The following is a 21278-nucleotide window of genomic DNA, read 5'->3' as shown; positions in this document are numbered from 1 at the left end:
CATAATAAGCCATCCTCGATAACTGATTGTTCTTATGATCCTATGCATTGTTTAGAAGAGGTATAAAATAAAATAACTAGGAGGCTAGTTTAAACCCTTTTTTATTTCAACGAAAAGAAATCAAAATAAGGAGTATATAAGATATTATATTTATATATATATTAAAAACCAACATTTCTTCCTCTCGCTAATTTCACAATTCATCAACTTTCAATAATAGCCGCATCTTTCTTTCACTATTCATCCAACTTTTAATAATTGTGACACAATATATAATATTATTATGAACCACATAAGTATTACTCTATTTTCTGCTATCGTTGAAGCTGTTTTTGATTAATGACTAATTGTAGACAAATGCTTCCCGCGCCGCAACACGTGGGTTAAAAAACTTGTTTAATTTAAGTAATCATAGTTAAAAAGGGAAAACAACTACTTACTTAATTTAAGTAATCCAAAATTCCTAAATATCTCCGAACATATACACTTGAACTTTCTGTAAAATATTAATAACTTCTCATAGGTCTATACATAAAAAATGCTTAAGTGCATCCAATATTAAATTTTGATTTATTTAATGTAGATCCCATGATAAAGGAGCAACAATGTTTAATGTACACAAAATATCATCATTTTGTTTTTATGCCTTGTGAAATATGGGTGGCAATGGCAACATGGATGCACATGCATTCAACTCTCATCTACCCGTAATCTCATGTGTGTACTTGGTTTCTGCCATATGTGTTTACACATTACAATTATGTGCAATGAAGAGGTATGTACCCGCCTCAACAACGAGTGAGGCGGGTCAACCCACAAGATATAGACAACAGGCTTGAAATCAAGACATTATGAAGGCACAAAGCCAAAACCTATGCGCATGGCGCATATCACATATGCTCACGCATATCACATATGCTCATGCATCACATGCTCAGGCATCACATATGCTCACGCATCACATATGCTCACGCGTATCACATGCTCACGCATATCGCGTGACGCATATCACATGCTCACGCATATCACATCTGCGCGTGGCGCATCCGCGCGTGGCGCATATCACATGCTTGTGCATATCATATCTGCGCATGAAACATCTACGCGTGAGAATAAAGAGAAGACCTCGCGCATCCTCAGGATAGGCGCATATCACACATGCACATAATCAACCTCGTCCTTATCCAAATCAGGGTAAGGACAACCTTGATTGTGCACGTCAGACAACCTTCCAGAAGGTATCTTTTTAAGGAATAAGAATATGCTGATGTTGACAGCTGCCAATGAAAGGTGGACAACTCAGCAAAACCCATGTGCTACCACGTGATTGCACAGAGAATAACCAATGAAAAAGCACCAGGTGTCCCAAGGACACGTGGCGCGAAGCAATAGGAGGAGGCCAAAAAGGCCCTAATTGGGTCTGAGCCCAATCATTGGAAACCCTAGCACTATAAATACCACATCAACTCCACAAGGAGAGGTATGCCCTATTACACAGTATTCAGCTATATTAAGCAATACACTCCAATTTCCTTACTCTCAGATTATTATCTTCTCCTACAAACTCTTATTCTCACACCGGAGGGTTACCCCAAAGAGGACCCCTCTGTCCCTTTCTGAGGGGTAAGATTACGGTGCTGTTCATTTTGTAGGTGGAAGAATCCAGATTCCAGAGAACCATCGGTGAAATAGCATAATCACACCCGAAGAAAGTTGATCGTCTACCAGTGAGTCGATCCACGTTTCTTCATTGGCGCCATCACCTGTTACAACGGCAACAAAATCTCATCAGTTCTCTAAAAAAAATTTTCACCATGGTTTCTGGTGTTCGTAACGTCGATCAAGTTCTGGAGGATATTGAGCGTGAGGATGTTAATGGGGGACAGCAGTTTCTGAGGGTGCCGCGTGATTCTACGCGCACCACCAGTAACCATCCCTTCATCACAACTCCTCATAGCCAGACTGAAACTCCTCTAGACGATCTCACGTTCCAAAATCTTACCGGCGCGAAACAAAAAGGACCAATGGGTCCAGAAGATGAAACCAATGACCCTAAAGAATGGCTCATAAACGAGCAACGACGTCTAATGGACAAGTACAATGAGCTGGTCAAACACAAAAAGTCAGCCGACTTAACACAAAGGCTAGCGTTTGACAAGCAAAACGTTCATGGAACAAAAAGGGCGCGCGCGCCGGAAGATGGTCGTTCTGTTCACACTGAACACGCTGAGTTTAGTGATGAAGAAGTGCACAGCATGAGGAAGACGCGAGATACTCATGCAGGAGGCTCACAGCTTCGCGCGCACGTGAACATGACGCCTGGAGCCAAAGCCGATCTGGATCTGTACATACCGTACAGCCCACCAGTGAAAGGGCAAGTGGATGTAACCACACCGTACAGGCCAGCCATCTTGGTGAAACATTCAAAATTCACTGAGCGCATCGCGAAGGCTCCCATTCAGCACAAAACCAAGATGCCAAGTGGTTTGGGCAAATATGACGGCACAACAGATCCAGACGATTTCTTACAAGGTTTTTACAACACTGGAAACCTAGAAAGCTGGACGATGCCAACATGGTGTCACATGTTTGCTCGCTGCCTCACGGGCGCGGCGCGTGTCTGGTTCGAGAGCTTGCCGACTGGGCAGATCGATGGGTTCGAGGAACTATTGGAAAAATTCCAAGCCCACTTCGTACAGCAGCGCAGACACACGCGCGACCCTGATGACATCATGCACTGCGTGCGCAGGAATGATGAAACGATTGAAGACTACATAACTCGTTTCAATCAGGAGTCTCTGGCAATCGGAGGTATCACTGAGCAACTCTTGCGCGTGGACTTTATACAAGGCGCGCGCAGTGATCAACTCCGCCAAGCATCGCGAGCCACGACCCGTTACTTTTCTTTACCGTCACAGGATTGGCTACCCATGTCTGGTATCGTATCGGGCGGATGATGTTTGCGCGCAATAGATCCTCAACTTGCTCATTCATGGCCCTCGCCTTCTCATCCCCCATGACTCTCTTCTTTTGAGCAATTGGCTCTACAGACTTGAACGTGTTGAGAGAATGTTGCGCCAGGTCTCGCGGAACTCCAGTCATATCAGAGTGTTGCCACGCGAAGACCGACATATATGCTGTGAGCAATCTTTTCATTCTCAACCTCGTGCCGTCTGATATCGTAGCGCCAATTGTGATTGTCTGCTCCGGGAATTTTGGGTTAAGAATCCATTCCTCTGGCGCGTTGTCTGCCATTGGAAGTTTCATTCTCCCTTCCCGCGGAGTACTTGTCACTGCACACAAATGATCTCGGTATACAAAAGTTACACCTGTTGGTGTTGGGAACCCCAACGCGCCGTGCGCTGGCGACGGTATGGCGTTGAATTGGGCAATCGTTCCTCTACCCAAGATCATATTGTGGCATGAAGTGGTGGGCAAGACCAAGAAGTTGACAACTTCGGCTCGCTTGTGTTTCTCATCCCCCATAGTTAGCTCAAATTGTATTTGACCTAGGGGATGAATGATTTCATTTGAAACACCAGAGATTGGTGCATTCACAATTTCGAATGTGATACGCGTGGCGCATATCACATGCTTGTGCATATGTGATGCATGAGCATATGTGATGCCTAAGCATGTGATGCATGAGCATATGTGATATGCGTGAGCATATGTGATATGCGCCATGCGCATAGGTTTTGGCTTTGTGCCTTCATAATGTCTTGATTTCAAGCCTGTTGTCTATATCTTGTGGGTTGACCCGCCTCGCTCGTTGTTGAGGCGGGTACATACCTCTTCATGCAACATGAATGATGAATCATGGGAACAACATATTAATTATCTTATCATAGTTACAATATAATTGTTTTATATGTTAAAATAGGATATGTTGTTAATTGTAGTTACATCAATTTAATTTTCCTTTTGTCTAAAAAATAAACATGGGTTGTCTTGTTTTTCAAACATGTTAAAAGGCTAAAAAAGAAAAGCGGGAAAGAAATATTCGATAATAACTTCAGTGAACATAGCAATAAAAAGTAGTTAGGTTTTTTTATGATAAAATTTAACATACCGTACACATTGATGATAGGTATGAATTGTGTACTTTGTTCAACGTATAGTGTTTGAATTTATGATGCATCAAATAATGAGATTGGCCATTTTGGCTTGGCTCTTTATGAAGTGATATTGAAGTCAAATACCAAAAATAGATTGTTTTTATGGGTCACATTTCATTTCATATTAAAAAAAAACATAAAATAAATATAAAAGCCTTTTTTTATTTGGTTTGGGTGATGAGATATCTTATAAAGTGTAATTTGATATTAAAATATAAGGTTTTTGATTTGTATATTCGGCTCTTCATAATGCAATAATATTGAATACCTTATTCAAGTAGATCAAATAACTCGATTCTCAGTAATCATGACGAATAGCTATCGACTTTACAGAAAACCTAAAAGAAGAGAAAATTTTTAAAATAAGTCATTTGAGGAGAGAGTCTTAAAATATGTCACAGGTTTCAAAACTTCCATTAATAATCCACCGAAATTCATCTTCGCCGTGACATTTGGTTTCCTGCCGATAATTTTCGTCCCCTAATAAAATATTGACAGATGTAAAGATGTTGACCCTTACCCATGAGATTTAAAAGGAAATTCGTCTGACCCGTGAGATTTCAAAGAAAATCCGTCTGATCTGTGAGATTTCAAACCAAAACAATCTCCGTGAGTTAAAAAAATAAAAATAAATCCACCTCATTCCACCATTGATTCACCACTACCACCGCCGCCGCCACTTGCCGGAAAATGGAGAAGACGACGGAACCATTGATTCACCACCACCACCACTGCCGCCACTTGCAGGAAACCAGAGAAGACGACGCGATGCAGATATGTTGATGTTGGAAGACACCGGAGTTGATTCACCACGAAATGGAGGTTAACACAAAGACAACAGTGGTCGGATATGGTGATGTTGGATGGTGAAGGCGACGACGGCCAGATATGGTGATGTTGGATGGTGAATACGTCTGTGGCTGGAGATGGTGAATGCGACGGTGGTTGGAAATAGTGTAGCCGACGGTGGCCGAAGATGGTGATGTTGGATGTTGAAGGACGGAGATGGTGACAAAGATTAATCAGGATTATTTCAAAAAATGAGGTAGTGGTTATTAACGTTTTGAATATATTATGAAACTACGACTATATAAAGAATATGAACAACCACAATATTAGAAGAAGAATAGAATCAAACACATTTTGTCTATTACAATAAGACATTTATATATATACAAAAATTGAAAGCTAATTCTAAAAATATATTTAATTACAATTATATGTAAGGTGCATAACTAATGGAGAGAATATATCCATCTTTAACTAGCCATGATTTTTAAGATTGTATTCATTATTATCCTTGATATGCCCCCGCAAGATGGACGACCGTAGGATAAGTCCAATATTGAATAAAAGTAGATGCTGTGGTATGTAAGAAAAGTTGATGAAGCAAAGACATGATACTTGGGATTGTATTCATTGTGGGTTTTTTTTTTAATTTTTAATTTTAGAGGGGAATAGTGGCGGAATAGTGCGTTACCGAAAATTGACGGAATAGTGTGACGCCAAAAAATATTTTATTGATGGAGGGGAATAGTGGGTCGACCGAACAGTGCGTCGCCGAAAAATTTTTTATTGGTGGAGGGGAACAGTGGGTCGCCTGAACAGTGCGTCGGTCGGAAGTATTTTAGAGGTGGTAGGGAACAGTGGTTCGACGGAACAGTGCGTCGCCAGAAAATATTTTAGTGGTAGAGGGGAATAGTGGTAGTGGTGGTGGTGTTTGAATGAGTAATATTGTGATAGTAGGGGAGATTATTAGAATATAGAAAGAGGAAAGGAGATTGATGGCCACAGGATCCAGAACTTCTCGCTGGAGATATAAGCTTTGATACCAAATTAACGTTTTGAATATATTATGAAACCACGATTATATGAAGAATATGAACAACCACAATATTAGAAGAAGAATAGAATTAAAGACACTTTGTCTATTACAATAAGACATATATATATACAAGAATTGGAAGCTAATTTTAGAAATAAATTTAATTATAATTATATGTAAGGCATAACTTATGAAGAGAATATCTCCATCTTTAACTAGCCATGATTTTTGGGATTGTATTCATTATTATCCTTGATTTGTGAATCAACGGTGGATAGAGGCGAATTCAAACTTTTTCCAAATCTCACGGAGGAGATGGTTTTCAAGGAAACGGTTTGGCTTGAAATCTCATGGGTCAGACGGATTTGACTTGAAAATCTTACGGGTAAGACGGATTTGGTTTGAAATCTCATAGATTTGGCACGAACCCAAATGTCACGGGTCAGACAGATTTGGCTTGAAATCTCACGGGTCAATGGAACATTATGGGATTTTTCAAATTTTTTTGCCTAAATTAGGAATCTTTCTCCTCATTTAACCTATTTTAAGAATTTTTCCCCTGAAAGAATGAGACAGATAATGTAAGATAATATATTACAGATCGTAAAGTTTAATTGTCAACATACCCACCCCATTTTGTACAAATTACGTTATTGAATTTAATAGAGTAGCTATCGTTTGACATGCCATTGATATGTTGGGTTGCAGCTCATTATTTGACACCACATTGGAGGATTAGTTGTGTTAGTTTGCTTGTTATTGACAAATTAACCTATTATACTATTAAGGCTGAGGGGTGTGGGGGGCTCTAATGGGGGCTTTAGTGGGGGCTCCAGCCAATAATATTATGACGTGTGGCAGAGAGAGAAACTGGATAAGGGGGTTGTTGGAGCCCCCGTTGGAGCCCTGGCCCCTGGTGTGGAGGGGCTCCAACAGGGGCTCCAGCGAAATTTTTTTTTTTATTTTTTTATAAATATATTCAAACAACGTATTATTAAAAAAACTTATAAATTATTTAAAAAACACACATTTTTTTTAAAATTCAAATTACAAAAAAAAACATACTAAAAATTAAACAAACAATAATACTTAATAATAACACTAATCTAATACAAGATCATCGGGTCGCCTCGCCCACAAATGTTCAACCAACTCATGTCGAAGATCCCCGTGTATCTCACGGCTCTTGATATTTGCTATGTTATGAAGTCTTTGTTGATCACTGATTGTGAACGGTTGTGGCGGAATGTCACCTTGGTAGTTTTGGTAGATAGCTTTACCCTCGTCTTCTAATGTCATGTTGTGTAGGATCAGACACGTGTAGACGACGTCCGTTATCCTCTCCCGAGTCCAATAACATATCGGGTTCGCCAGAACATAATATTGTTTTTTCAGAGCTCCAAAAGCTCTTTCAATATCTTTTCTAGCAGACTCTTGCTTCTTCGTAAAATACTTCCGTTTGTCGGCGATTGGATCTGTAAAAGCTTGAACTAACAAAGCCCATTCGTTGTAAATACCATCGACCAGATAGTACCCATACTTGAAGAGTTCTCCATTTGCAACAAAAGATTGAGGTGGTTCAACCCCGTCGATAAGGTCGTTGATCAAATGTGACTGATCGATAACATTAAGGTCGTTATTTGACCCAACAACACCAAAAAAAGCATGCCAAAACCAAAGATTCTGTGACACCGCCGCCTCAAGTATAAGGGTCGGCCCTTCATGATCACCACGGTGGAACTGACCTCGCCAGGCCGTTGGACACATAGCCCATCCAACATGCGTACAATCGATGCTACCTAGCATCCCAGGAAAACCATGTTTTTCTGCGTGCACCTCATATATGCGTTGGATGTCATACATTGTAGGTTTACGCAGATATCTCCAAGCGTAAATCGATATGACTCCTACGTATATAAAATAATCTATAAACATATAATATATATTACAAAATGTAATAAATATTTAATAAAAAGTAAAATTAATGTTTTTTACATTGGCAGAAAAAATGAAGGGATTCACGTGCAACCCTTTTCGACATCTGTAAATACTCATCCAAAGCGTCCGACGAGATGCCGTACGCTAATTGACGGATAGCAGCCGTGCATTTTTGAAGAGGGGTAAAACCGGGGAGACCCCTAGCATCCTCCCTTTGTTGAAAAAAGGGATACCGTGCCTCTAAATCACTTGCTATACGCATGAACAATTGTCTGCTCATTCGGAAACGAGTTCGAAAATCCGACTCCTCGTATACCGGTTGAGGGCTAAAATAATGCCTAATCAAAGTATCGTTAGCACCCGATCGATCACGATCACGAGGTGGTGCTCTAACCCTCGGGACTCGAGGTTGATGGGCTTGATTTTGCAAGAGATCGACCACGGTTGCGGTCAAAACTCCCCCTACATGAAGAAGCAAATCATCCTCTTCGGAGGAGTCGGAATCAGACGAGTACCACGACATTTTTTTTTAAAAAAAGTTGAGAAGATGAATTGATTTTGGGTGAAGGTTTGAAGTTGTGGTATAAAATGGGATGAAATGGGGTATTATATAGGGAAAAAACGTTTTTTTTTAATTAAATAAGAGCCAACGGCTCTTTGAAACACTACCAACGGCTCTTTGTCCCTTCCCAAGGCCACTTTATGCCCTCCTCTGCCGCTAACCCCATCACGCCTGCTTTGTTTTTCGTGCTCGCGCCCCGCTAGCGCCCCCGCTAGCGCCTGGTGGTGTGGTGGTCGCGCCTGGGGGCGCTAGCGGAGGGGCTCTAGCGCCCCCGTTGAAGCCCCACACCCCTCAGCCTAACTAATAATAATATTTTCCTGTCTCTATCAAAATGACGCTTCTTCCAACTCTCCAAGAGTCCAAGTCATGTATCATAGGAGTGGTAACTATGTAGACGCTTGCATTAATTAAACGTTACATCATCAATTGCCTTCATTGCCAATTGGAAGTACAATTAATGCTTTTCAATTATGTGAGAAACTAGAAACCCTATTTTGATGCTAAAGAGGTTCAACTATGGCCAAATATGCAAAAATTTAACAAGGTGTATTATTATTATTATTAACATCAGTTTTATATATTTCCAATAATACTATAACAATGTCTAACATAAGACTTGAACCCTCGACTTCCAAGGAAGAGAGCACCTTATAACACACAAGATACCACTGGGCCAACCGTAAATAATGATTTGTCGCATTGGATGAGGGTAATGTTAGTCCTTACAAAGTTCCGTTAAGTGCCAAAGGGTTCTCACATGATAATTTTGGGGTTATTAGTATCATTTTTGTATAACTGAATTTATATATTACATACATGAAACTATAGTATAAATCGTTATAAGTTAGGTGAATAGGTGGTGTTGAATACATGTTTGTTTGAGACTATTGAAATTTTAAACGCCAACAAACCAATGGGTTCAATTGTTGAAGAGGACAAAGCCCTAGACGGGTCCAAGCGACGTAGCCTTTAATCGGGGTCTCGTTACCCAATCAACGAGTAACGCCCATTGTGGCACAATGGAAATATTTTTGATACATAGTTGAAAAGCTATTGTAAGTAGTTTTATAATTGCGTGGTTGATGAATTTGGATAAAAAATGATCATTAGTAGTAACTGTTTTATAAGTGGTAAATTAGTCAGCATTAGTAAGCCACTACTATACAACAACACGTTCCATCAGGATTAACTTGATCGTAAAGGATTGTAGTACTTGGTGGCAACTTCGTCATCAATGGTAATTGGTTGTCACTAGTGATCAACAACTTGGTCTATCCATAGATCTTTCAAACAAATATCCATGCATAGTATGATGTTGACTATGTTGGCTGTCTGATCATAGGAGAGGCACCTCAATGTAAAAAAAGTTGTGTAAACTACAATATCTTTGCTCTTTCTAGTATAAAGGTAAGAGTATTGTGTTATAACATGCGACATATCACATTGTTGACATCTCTTTATTTGAGATCCTCATTTACCCGTAAAACATTATTATTCGGTTTCATCATATATTGTCATGTTAGTTGTGCTTGTTTGATTGTCAGGCGGTGGCTAGACAATGTTATTGGTTATTGCCATAATATGACAATACATACATTTTCCCTCTTTCTAAAGCCATGCGTAATGATTAATGATCTTAAATGGACATTTTCCGGCTTAAAAAAATAGACATTTTCCGTCACAACATGATCACCCTTTTTTTTTAACCTAAAAACATGCGTAATAGTAGACACCCCTAAATATTGGTGCATCTAGAAGTTATTTATACAAGATACACAAAAATATGTAGCCTTATAACAAAAGATTTATAGAAAATACATGTAACCTATTATGAAACGTAACATAGGAGAATGGAGATACGTGCGGCAAAAAAGCTGTCGGATACATCCCCGAATCTCTCGTTGACACCACCACTTTGTCGACATACTTTCTTCCTTTGTGTCGTTCCATGTTTTACTCATATCTTCCCATATCCATTTATGTTTATCTTCTATATAATATTATCACTCTTAGCTAACACTCTCTCCATAATAATAATAATAATAATAATAATAATAATAATAATAATAATAATAATAATAATAATAATAATATTTTGTTTGCAATTTAGATATGCTTTTATGTGTTACATTCGTTTTGTAATTCTAATTGTATAATATCATAAGCATTATTTTGTTGGGTCCTTTTGATTCCCTTTCTTTTTATAATCTTTCAAATTGGTATAGACAAAATAATGCGGTTTTTAATAATATTATTACGAATACTTGTGTTTTTTCATACTGATTACGTACCTAGCTATTGTATTGTTAGTAGGGGTGAGCAAGAAACCGAAAATACCGAATCGAAACCGAAAAAATCGAACCGAAAAAACTGAACCGAAGCATTAACCGGCGGTTTATTTTTTGTTTTTTTGAAAAACCGAATTTTTAGTTTCGGTTCGGTTTTCCATTTTAAGAAACCGAAAAAACCGAACTGAACCGATATGTGATTTTACTTAAATATTAATACAATTATATGTGTTTTTTTAGATGTTATGACCGGAAACAAAACACCAAAAGGATCTACCGTTGATGGTGATGAGGATTATGAAGATGGTGAATATTGGGAGTAAACTTTGAAGATGAAGAATGAATATTGGAACTAAACCTTTAGTGTTTTTTGATTATGCATTTTATTGCATTTTAAACTCTAATACTCTTGTAAGTTTGTATTTGTTTGGTTTCACGTAACAAATGGCTATTTTTGTTTTTTTGGATCTAATATGCATTTTCATTTTTTTGGAATTTTTTTGCAATGTCTACACACACACATAAAAAAACCGATTATAACCGAACCGAAACCGAAAAAACCGAAAACCGAAAAACCGAAAAATCAAAAACCGAACGGTTTGTGTATTTGAAAAACCGAATTTTCGGTTTCGGTTTCATCTAAAAACCGAACCGAATCGAACCTTACACAACCCTAATTGTTAGGATTAAAGTATGCAATGATGTCATGAAATTAAAGGTTCGAATACCATGATGCATTTAGAGGGCAAATTAGAGAGCGTGTCCTGGTTGTTTTAGAAAGAAAAAGAAAAGAAAAGAAAAGACATTCACTGTTATAACTTATAAGACAACTCTCATTGACAAACCCAAATAGTTTCTAACACTATTTGAAAAAAAAATTAAAAAACCTTTAATCTGAAGCAAACTAGTTTATAAGAGCAACCTAGTTTGCAATCTTGTTCATCGCCACTTGTCACATATGAATGGGTATAATTTTAATTTCTTTTTATTTTTTCTTTCACAATAATTAGTTTTAGTTCTAATTTTAATTTTTTCTAACAATGTCTAATAGTTAAGTTTTTATAAAAAATCTAAAAACACAGTCGCACTCAGTGTTTTTTATGAACACACCGGTATAAATTTTATTAAAAACAAAGTTCGTTTAAAAAATATATTTTTCAATATAAAATAAATATTAATTTTATCGATTTATCTTGTCTGGCATTTGGCGCCTTTCTATTGGTTCGTAAGAGTTTTTGGATGAAACTTATTTTTTAAATTAAATATGTTATTTATTTTTGAAATAAATTATTATCTTTTATATTTCTAACTACTTTTAATAAAAGAAACAATAATCATAAATTATATTCATTTAATAAATAATAGTAAAGGCTGGGTTGTTAATGAGTGTGAAAAGTTTAGTTTGATTGGATTGAATATGTGAAAGAGAGAGAAATTAATTTTATAATAAAATTTGAGTTGGGTTGGTTTGTGAACGTAGTCTAAGTTTTAAAAGTTCGTCAATATAAGATCACTTATTGGATTGGTTAGGCTTTGTGTGGTGCTTTATGAGTGCCAAATAGCCCAACAGCCCAAAACTTCAAATGTGCCCACTTGGTTTAAAATGGTTAGTATGTAAACACACATGCCAAAATTTAAGGAAAAAAAAATAGATTATTGCTTTCCGAACCGGGAAGTGTGGTCCTCTCTTATGATAGCATCGTCATCCGCACAGCCTTTCTTTACCCCTTGCTTTTTACGGCCCTGCTACTAATAGAATAAAAAGACTAAAGTTCCGTTGACTTCAGCCTTTCTTTATCGCTAGCTACGTTGTATAGAATGACCGGACTGACTTCAGGGAAGCCTTGTCTCGATATTGAGCATTGACAAATGCAAAAACTATGGGGGTCTATATACATTTTGACTATAAGTGGAGGGTCTATAAGACACGTTACCAAAAGGTTACAACTTACAAGTATGTTTTTGAAATTACAGACTGTCCTCATGGCGCCTCATTATACTTTTCCGTTTAAAAGTGAGCGAGCAAATGGGCCCACATTATTCAAAGTTCAAAAACAGGCCGGCCCATTTGTACACACCATCCTTGTGGCCTTAATCACTTCATTTACCTAACATACCCGGTCACGCATTAACTGCAATTAATGATGCTGATCCAAACATTCCAAGAATTCTAAACTCATAATATCGACAAATGTAACACAGTAAATATGTAAATATATAAATATAGGTTTTAGAAATAGAGTTAGAAAGTGTATGAGTTGATTTTTTAAAAACATTAATGTTAGGCATCGGATTTTTGATATCCTAGGTAAATGATATATTCATGATAACTCCAGGATATAATTTCCTCCGAAGCAACAGGTATTAGGGGTGAGCAATTCGCGGTTCCGAACCGCGAGAACCGGGGAACCGGAACCGAACTGTTAGATCCGAACCGTATGATTGTATTTTGGGTCCGGTTCCGGTTCTTAAATTTGGATGAAAACGGTTCCCGGTTCGGTTCCGGTTAGAACCGACGGTTCCAGTTATAGAACCGCTAGAACCGGGTTAGGTTTAAACTTTGAAGATTACATTTAAAACCTATTTATTTAGTTGGCTTTTATACTTCCATGCACAAGCAACCATCACGTTGTCACTTTCCCGGTTACATTTTATCCCTTAAAATATCATTAACGATAATAATCTTCTACGGCCCTAAATATCTTTTGAAAAATAATTGTTTTATGAAATACTTTAAGCCATTCTAATCTATTCTCAATCCCCTTCATTAAAATATAATATGTTAATATGATAATGCTTTATTTTATGGGATGTCGTTTGTTTCTTTCACCTTTTAATATTTCATATTTAGAATTTTAATTAAAAATCGGTTCTGGTAAGAACCGTTTACACAAGAACCGCTTAACTCGGTTCCGAACCGAACCGGAACCGTTAAAATACGGTTCAGTTCCGGTTCTTATATCTAGCATTTAACGGTTCCGGTTCAGTTCCGGTTCCGGTTCGGTTCTCGCGGTTCCGAACCGTTGCACTGCCCTAACAGGTATCCTTAATATATTGTTATACTAACGGTTCAATCTCTTTTCTTTGATGTTTACTAGGTCGTGAAACGTTCCCATGATCTCCTGAAGATTCGGACCACCACTCAACTACTTCAAAGAAAACGTGTTTAATGGAAGCTATGGAAGTTAACGGCTAATTTCTAGTATTTCCTGATTTTTAGGAATTATTGTTAGCTGGATTTTTGTATAAATAGAGCTAAACCTTGGGTCATTTCACACACGATTCTAGCACTCGATACTTAGCAGTAATCGTTAATTGTAACATGGTCCAATTTGCTCCAACGCTTGTAGTCTTTTTCGATTATTAATAAACTGTTGGTGATAGTTTTCATCGCCCGGGGTTTTTTTCTTGTTATCCTCAGGATAACGGATTTTTTCATCGCAACAAATCCTTGTATTATAGCATTTCTATGTTCATTTTCATTCAAGTACCATACCTTACTTACTAATTTGGTTACGAAATTACACTTGTTTTTACCCAAAACAATTAATATACATATTTTTCGATATACAAGTACAGTTGAGAACATGGTTGACATTTTTAAGTTAGAGCATTCACACTCAAATCCTTATATTATCCCTAACCTTTTCTACATATACAAGCATTTCAAGAAAATAATTTACATACGACAACATTTATAAAATACATTTTCATAACTGGACAAGTAACTAAACAAATTGCTTTATCAGAATTGAATCGGTTATACCAGCTACAAAAACCAGTTGCCATAATAAAAAACTATGAAGTATGAAATATTAAACAAATCGTTAAATAAAATTTAAAAAATAACCAAGAAGTATTAAAATTTTGATTTGTTTTAATAACAATGTCTTTTTTTGCTTTTGAGCCAATTTTAGTCGATCACTTACAAATCCACGATGGATTTCTTTGTGTTCTCCAATGAGAAGCCTTATGACACATTAACGTCACAAGCACTCTTAGGCTGAGGGGTGTGGGGCTTCAACGGGGGCGCTAGAGCCCCTCCGCTCGCGCCCCCAGGCGCTAACACCACACCACCGGGGCGCTAGCGGGGGCGCTAACGGGGCGCTAGCGCGAAAAACCATGCAGGCGTGAGCCTGTTAGCGGGAGAAGAGAGAGAAAAGCACGGGATTTGATGGTTTTTTGACCGTTGGGAGCCGAACAAACCAAAAAAAAAAATATTTTTCCTATATAATTATACCCCATTAAAGCCCCCATTAAAGCCCCCCACACCAGGGCCAGGGGCTCCAACACCCCCCTTATCCAGTTTCTCTCTCTGCCACACGTCATAATATTATTGGTTGGAGCCCCCATTAAAGCCCTCCACACCCCTCAGATATTAATGAGTGTCATACAGCTAAAATTTTGACTTTTAGGTTTGACCCATGTTGCAAATGACCAAAAGTCAACTTGTTTTTATCATTGATTTCCATTTTAGACATTAAGTTTGCTTATGAACTTTAAAGATACTTAACTAAAACACCTTTTATTTTCAGAACATTCTGGCATATTATTCGAATCGCCTAAGCAAATTGCACGTGAAGATCACCAACAACGCGAAGCTCATATTCAATGATTTCCCAGGAGGAGCAGAGGGTTTTGAGCTCATTACAAGATTCTGCTACAACAATGGCACCATTGAAATAACCCCATCCAACATATTCTTGCTTCATAGTGGTGGTTCTTTCATGGAAATCACTACCTTGATCAAGCAAACCGAGTTGTACCTTGAAGGCATTCATTGTTGGACATGGTCGGAATTTGTAACAGGTCTAAAACAATGCCACATTTTATACTCTTTCTTGAACAAATCACCAATTTTTCAAGTTTTCTTGAATACCCTTTTAGGAAACTTAACCACTCCTAGTTATGATAGTTCATGCCCTTCCTCCTCAAATAGCTCTAGTTTTCGGTTTTCTACTAGTGATCATAGCCCAAAAAGTTCAAGAAGCAATACGCATATCGATTATTGGAAGTTTGATGATCTTTCTTTTTTGAACATGAATTTATTTGAAAATGTAGTAAAGTCCATGATCTCTTTACACTTGGACACCTCTAGAATATGCTCATTGATCTTTCATTACCAAAAATCGAAGTTCTTTGCATGTTATTCACATGATGAGAAGTGTAAGATGGTGGAAACTAATATCAATCTACTAAGTTTGGTTAATGGTAGTGCATTTTCATGTAGAGCGTTACTTGACGCCTTTGGTATGAGCTTGAGTATGAATCTAAGAACAAATGAAAGGTTAAAGTTGGAGAATTTGTTGGGATCACGGTTAGATGAATTTACGGTTAATGATTTGCTTGTTCGTGGCAAGAAAAAGGAGGTGTTCGATGTGGATTTGATTCTTCAGTTGATAAAAAGCTTTCTACTGGAAAAAAGGATTAATGGGCTATTCGCAAACCGGGTGAAGAAAGTTGGGTTCTTAATGGACTTCTTCATGTTAGAGGTGGCTCCTGATCCTTTCTTGAAACCTTCTAAATTTTTGGCATTAGTCATGGCCTTGCCTGATTTTGCTAGAGAATCCCATGATGGACTATACCATGCAATCGACTTGTACATTGAGGTGATGTTTTGTTCTTACTACTAGAAAAATAAATTTCTACGGACTTATCGGTTGGTGAATACAAAGGATCACCAACGGATATATCAAAAACTGGAAAAAAAAATCAAAAATAAAAAAATAAAACTACTTCTTACAATATCCGAATCCATCAAAATTAGCTATGGATGGATCGCATCCCTTAAAAAAATATATAGAGAGAGAGAGATGTTAGTAAATGTCGTCAGTGATCCGTGGGTGAGCTCCATACCCATGTCATTTTTCTAGACAGGTCACTGGCAACTTCCACTTTCACCTAGAGATAATATACATTAGACTTGTTAAAAACCTAGCGTTTGGCAAGATAAATTTCATTTACCCATTATCCTCTTTTTTTCTTTCTTACGTTATATTTTATTTTCCATAGGTGCATGGAGGGGATTTAAACGAAGAACAAACTACGAAGCTTTGGAGTGTTATTAACCTCAAGAAGTGCTCGTTGATCAAGACAAGACTAAACCTTTCCCTAAACGAAAACACAAGACTTTTGACATTTAATAAACAAAACAGGTTCAAGGGTAGCATGAATAATGACTTTAGAGTTCTCGGTAAACAAGGATCAAAAGTGACACAAGATACACCAAAGTTCGTGCCAAAGAAATCAAGAATGCTAGACCCATGTAATACTAAATCCTTGCCACGACTATGCCATTAGTAGCGGTTTTGTTTACATAACATTTTTTCTCAATGATGTATGTAAATGTTCTATGTTCTTAGTAAAAAAATTCTATAGTTTTATTCGTTTAAACCATTTAACATATTTGTATTTTTAAATAAGACAAAATAGTCTTTCATATTTATTTGACGCGGTAAAACTTTAGGATCAAGTTGACATAACACAAACCAAACAATTGCTAGAGAACTTAATAACTAATTATTAATTAGGCACTCCTTAATCCTTATACTTTTAAACATCCTCACAACTTTTCTAACTAAAAACCATCTAATCAAAACTCCACCTAAGATAGTAAGATCTGCCATCAAATATAGGATAAACAAAATGTACCACTATAACAGTTATATAGTTTCCAATGACGATTGTAATCATAATTTTTCAACCTAAAAGTTAATTTTGGGATGTTTAGATTGTGTTTAGTGGAGTTGATAATTTGATATAATTTATATAGGTTTCCAATATGTTAACTAAGTTGAAACCTGTTAGAGGTATATTATTACTATAATATAAAGAAGAAGTTTGGTGCTGCAAGGGGCCTATTGGGCCATTTGGCGGCACCGTATTGGTCGATCAACATTGTTTTTTAGTTCAGTTACCATAATAAATATAATGGAAATCGACCAAATGCTAATTTTTTTTTGTTTTGTTTTAGTTTCGGTAACATAACAAACTTGAAAGAAACCAAGCGAGTTCACGCAGACTCGCGGCCTTATTTAAAGCCATTGACCGACAATGCTTGAGTTTTACCAATGGGCAAGTTTACCGACCGAATTCGTGTCTATATCATAACGAACGCATGCGATACTGACTGAATTCGTGTCGATTCATCGTCGTAATCCTCGGATTTTACCAACGTCGTGTTTCAACGTTGGGGTTTTGCCAGCTGTCCCAGCGTAATGCGCCGGATAGAAAAGACTAGTTCAATATAAATGAAATTTGAGGGATCATCTTTGTTATGTATGTGAACAGTTCGATAAATATATAAGAAAATGATCCCATTTATATTTGGACTTTTTGTTGTTATTAGATCTAACATATTTAGCGCCTAATTTGATGCCAAAATCCATTCTAGACAAATTTTCGAATCTTCTTGGATAACCTTGATCTTCATAATCCTATTTAATTTGTTTCAATTTGTGAGCATTCTATGCTCTATTTCCTATAGATATATGAGTGTGTTTTGTAAATCATATGATATATGAGTATAAAAGTTACTTTACTATTTTAAATACTCTTTCTTATATAAAAGTTAAGTACACTAGTACTATTAAGTTACTATTTTTTTTACCATTCTATGCTCTTTCTTACTATTTTTTTTACCAATTTTCTATGCTCTTTCTTATATAATAATTAAGTACGCTATTAAGTTACTATTTTTTTTCACCATTATTCTATGTTCTATTCCCTATAATATGTGAGAATGTTTCAATTTGTAAATACTAAACTAGTTGCATATGCTCTTTCTTGCTATTGTTTTACCATTCTATGCTCTTTCTTACTATTTTTTTAACCAATTTTCTATGCTCTTTCTTATATAAAAGTTAAGTACACTATTAAGTTACTATTTTAAAGTAAGTACACTATTAACGTATGGAGCACCTTGATCTTCATAATCCTATTTAATTTGTTTCAACGTAGTTTTGTAAATTGGTAAAAAAAATAGTAATAAGAAAAACCGTATAGCACTTTAAAATACGTTATTATATTAAAAAAATATATATGCAACTTAATATTGTACGTAACTTTTATATAAGAAAACATTTTAATTTTATTTTCCTTTAGACTATATAAATTTCAAACACCTAGAAATGAAGTAGTGAAATTCAAGGTTTCTTGAAATGTTTTTAGGAAGATGATGACAAACAGAAAAGGACAAGGACGGTCGTGATCCATGTCTTGTTATAAACTAATAAAATCGAAAAATGTGACCAATAAAGTATTCGATGGATGTTTCTAATGGAATATATGCATCAATTACCGAGCTTTGGTTTTGACTTTTATCTAGACTTTCCTGCTATCCATGTCATTTGGAAGCTTCTTATAATTGTAAGTTTCAATGTAATGTTGGTTGCTATTTAAAATTAACTAACCAGGTTTAGTACCCGCGCAACTGAAAACGAAAAAAGAAAACCATAAACGTTTGAAAACTAACTAGGTTTTGATACTTGTATATTTTTTTTTGGTAGGTTGTGCATCGAGTCTTCACGGACACATCATACGACGATGCCATGAGCGCAGCCCTCAACGCTTCTCATGAGAATGGGGAAAAGGCCGGCTTCCTGCTTGGTCTAGGGTTCGTTGAGAAAGGCATCCCGCCTTCCAACTTCCCTTTGTATTATGTGGATACTGAAGCTGTTTATGACCAAACAGTGAATCAGTATGCCGCCTTCCCGCATCCGGTGGTGGAGAAGGTGAACGAAGTTGCTGCTGCTGATGATGGGCTAGCTATCCTTAAAGCTTTCCTTGAACCGCCACGCTCTACTGATGGTGCTGGTCCAAGTGGAAGTGGTCCTGAAGCTTGATCCTGAAGATCCCTTCCCACTGTTACGATAGGTTTAGCTTGTATAGATTTATATTCTTGTAGGCGGGTAGTTACCCGGCCCTTGTAATGAATATTATGAAATATAAATCTTTGTGCGGGTAAGACCGCTACTTTCACTGGATGACTTGCTTTATAAACGTTATATGACTTGCTCATGCATACTTTAGTTTAAATTAGCAATTTTCCAAGTGTTTAGAATAAGTTAACCTTTGAACGTGGTAGATAATAGGTTGAAGTTTTGCTTCCTCCTTCGTGATTGTGCGGGTAGGACCGTCACTTGCACTTAGTAGGATGGCTAAACTTTACCTATATCTGACCTGCGTGGAGGTTTTCCTCATCTTTTTAGAAATTTTCTAAGTGTTTAGAATAAGTTAACCTTTGAACGTGGTAGATAATAGGTTGAAGTTTTGCTTCCTCTTTCGTGATTGTGCGGGTAGGACCGTCACTTGCACTTAATAGGATGGCTAAACTTTACCTACATCTAACCTGCGTGGAGGTTTTCCTCATCCTTCTGTTAGGAATTTTCTAAAGTATTTTGAATAAGTTAACCGTTCGACGCCCGGTTGTCAATAGGTTCGGTTTCCTCTCATGATTTGTGCGGTTAGGACCGACACTTTCATTTAGTTGGATGACCAAAGTTTACCTATGACTGACCTTCGTGAAGGTTTGCCGTTTTTTGGGTTTATGCGGGTTTTGCCGCCTTCCCCAAGCAACGACTTTCCACGTAATTATGCGGTGAAAACCGGCATATCAGTGTTGATTAAATTAACCGTTCGACGCGCGGTTGTTATTAGGTTAGTGTTCAGTTTCCTCTATCATGATTCGTGCGGTTAGGACCGGCACTTTCATTTAGTGGGATGACTGAACTTTACCTATGACTGACCTGCGTGATGGTTTGCCGTTTTTTGGGTTTATGCGGGTTTTGCCGCCTTCCCCACGCACGACTTCTTTCACACTTATGTATGTGGTGAAGACCGGCATATCCGTGTGGAAAGTTCATAAGTATAAATGTAAAATCATCAGCGTCGATGTTCTAAGGAGAATCATTTCCATTAGAAGTGGCTCTGGGCCTTTTCTTTACAAATTTGGAATTGATCTACATGCAAACTGTGTAATTGAGCTCCCTTCCATGTTGTTGTGATGGGAGTGCCATCGAGCCGATATGCACCTGGTTCGGGATCTCGTTGTTTACGCAGTATGTAGTCTCCGGCATTGAAGCTGCAATTTTATTCGTGTTTTCCCCAGCTGGGGTTCTACACGCATCAGCCTGCTCAGCGTTCGTTACGCCACGAGGTGTGCGAGCGTCCCATCTCTGACAAATGCTTCGACGATGTCCTTTACGTCTGTGCATTCTTCAGTGTTGTGGCCTTTTGTCCTGTGAAAGTCACAGTATTTGCTCCGATCAGCATTGTGACGATGTCGGATTATTGGAGCCTTTGGCCATGGGAGCTCCTCAGTGGCGAATATCTCGGTGACACTTTTGGTGAGTGGCGTCCATCTGGAGTTCTGGTTCGACTGTACGTTATCCCTTCCGCCTAACCGATGTTGCAAGCCGGATGAGGTGTCAAAGTTTACCCTTGACTGCCAAATGCCTAGCTTCCGCTTTTTGTTTAGTCGGGCGGTAAGGACGTTGTCTTCTCTTGTTTTCTGGGTGTAGAGGTTTGTGCTCTGGGGGAGATCTCTA

The 21278-nt window shown here is 37.5% G+C and overlaps 1 protein-coding gene across 1 annotated transcript; it reads left to right on the top strand.

Annotated features, from left to right (window-relative positions):
• Positions 1 to 15257: 15257 nt before the first annotated feature.
• Positions 15258 to 17135, top strand: LOC143560354 (BTB/POZ domain-containing protein At3g22104-like; the record flags this gene model as incomplete). The annotated part of the gene is made up of 2 exons (XM_077048671.1): positions 15258 to 16340; positions 16744 to 17135. Coding segments are annotated over 2 exons (1371 nt in total), but the record flags the coding sequence as incomplete, so codon positions are not given.
• Positions 17136 to 21278: the final 4143 nt, after the last annotated feature.

This window comes from Bidens hawaiensis, unplaced genomic scaffold (genome assembly GCF_021521415.1).
Source record: "Bidens hawaiensis isolate Kalapana, Puna unplaced genomic scaffold, B.hawaiensis_p1.1 tig00020325_1, whole genome shotgun sequence".
Taxonomy (NCBI): domain Eukaryota; kingdom Viridiplantae; phylum Streptophyta; class Magnoliopsida; order Asterales; family Asteraceae; genus Bidens; species Bidens hawaiensis.
The sequence above is the reverse complement of the archived record's forward strand: the minus strand, read 5'-3'. Positions and strand labels throughout refer to the sequence as shown.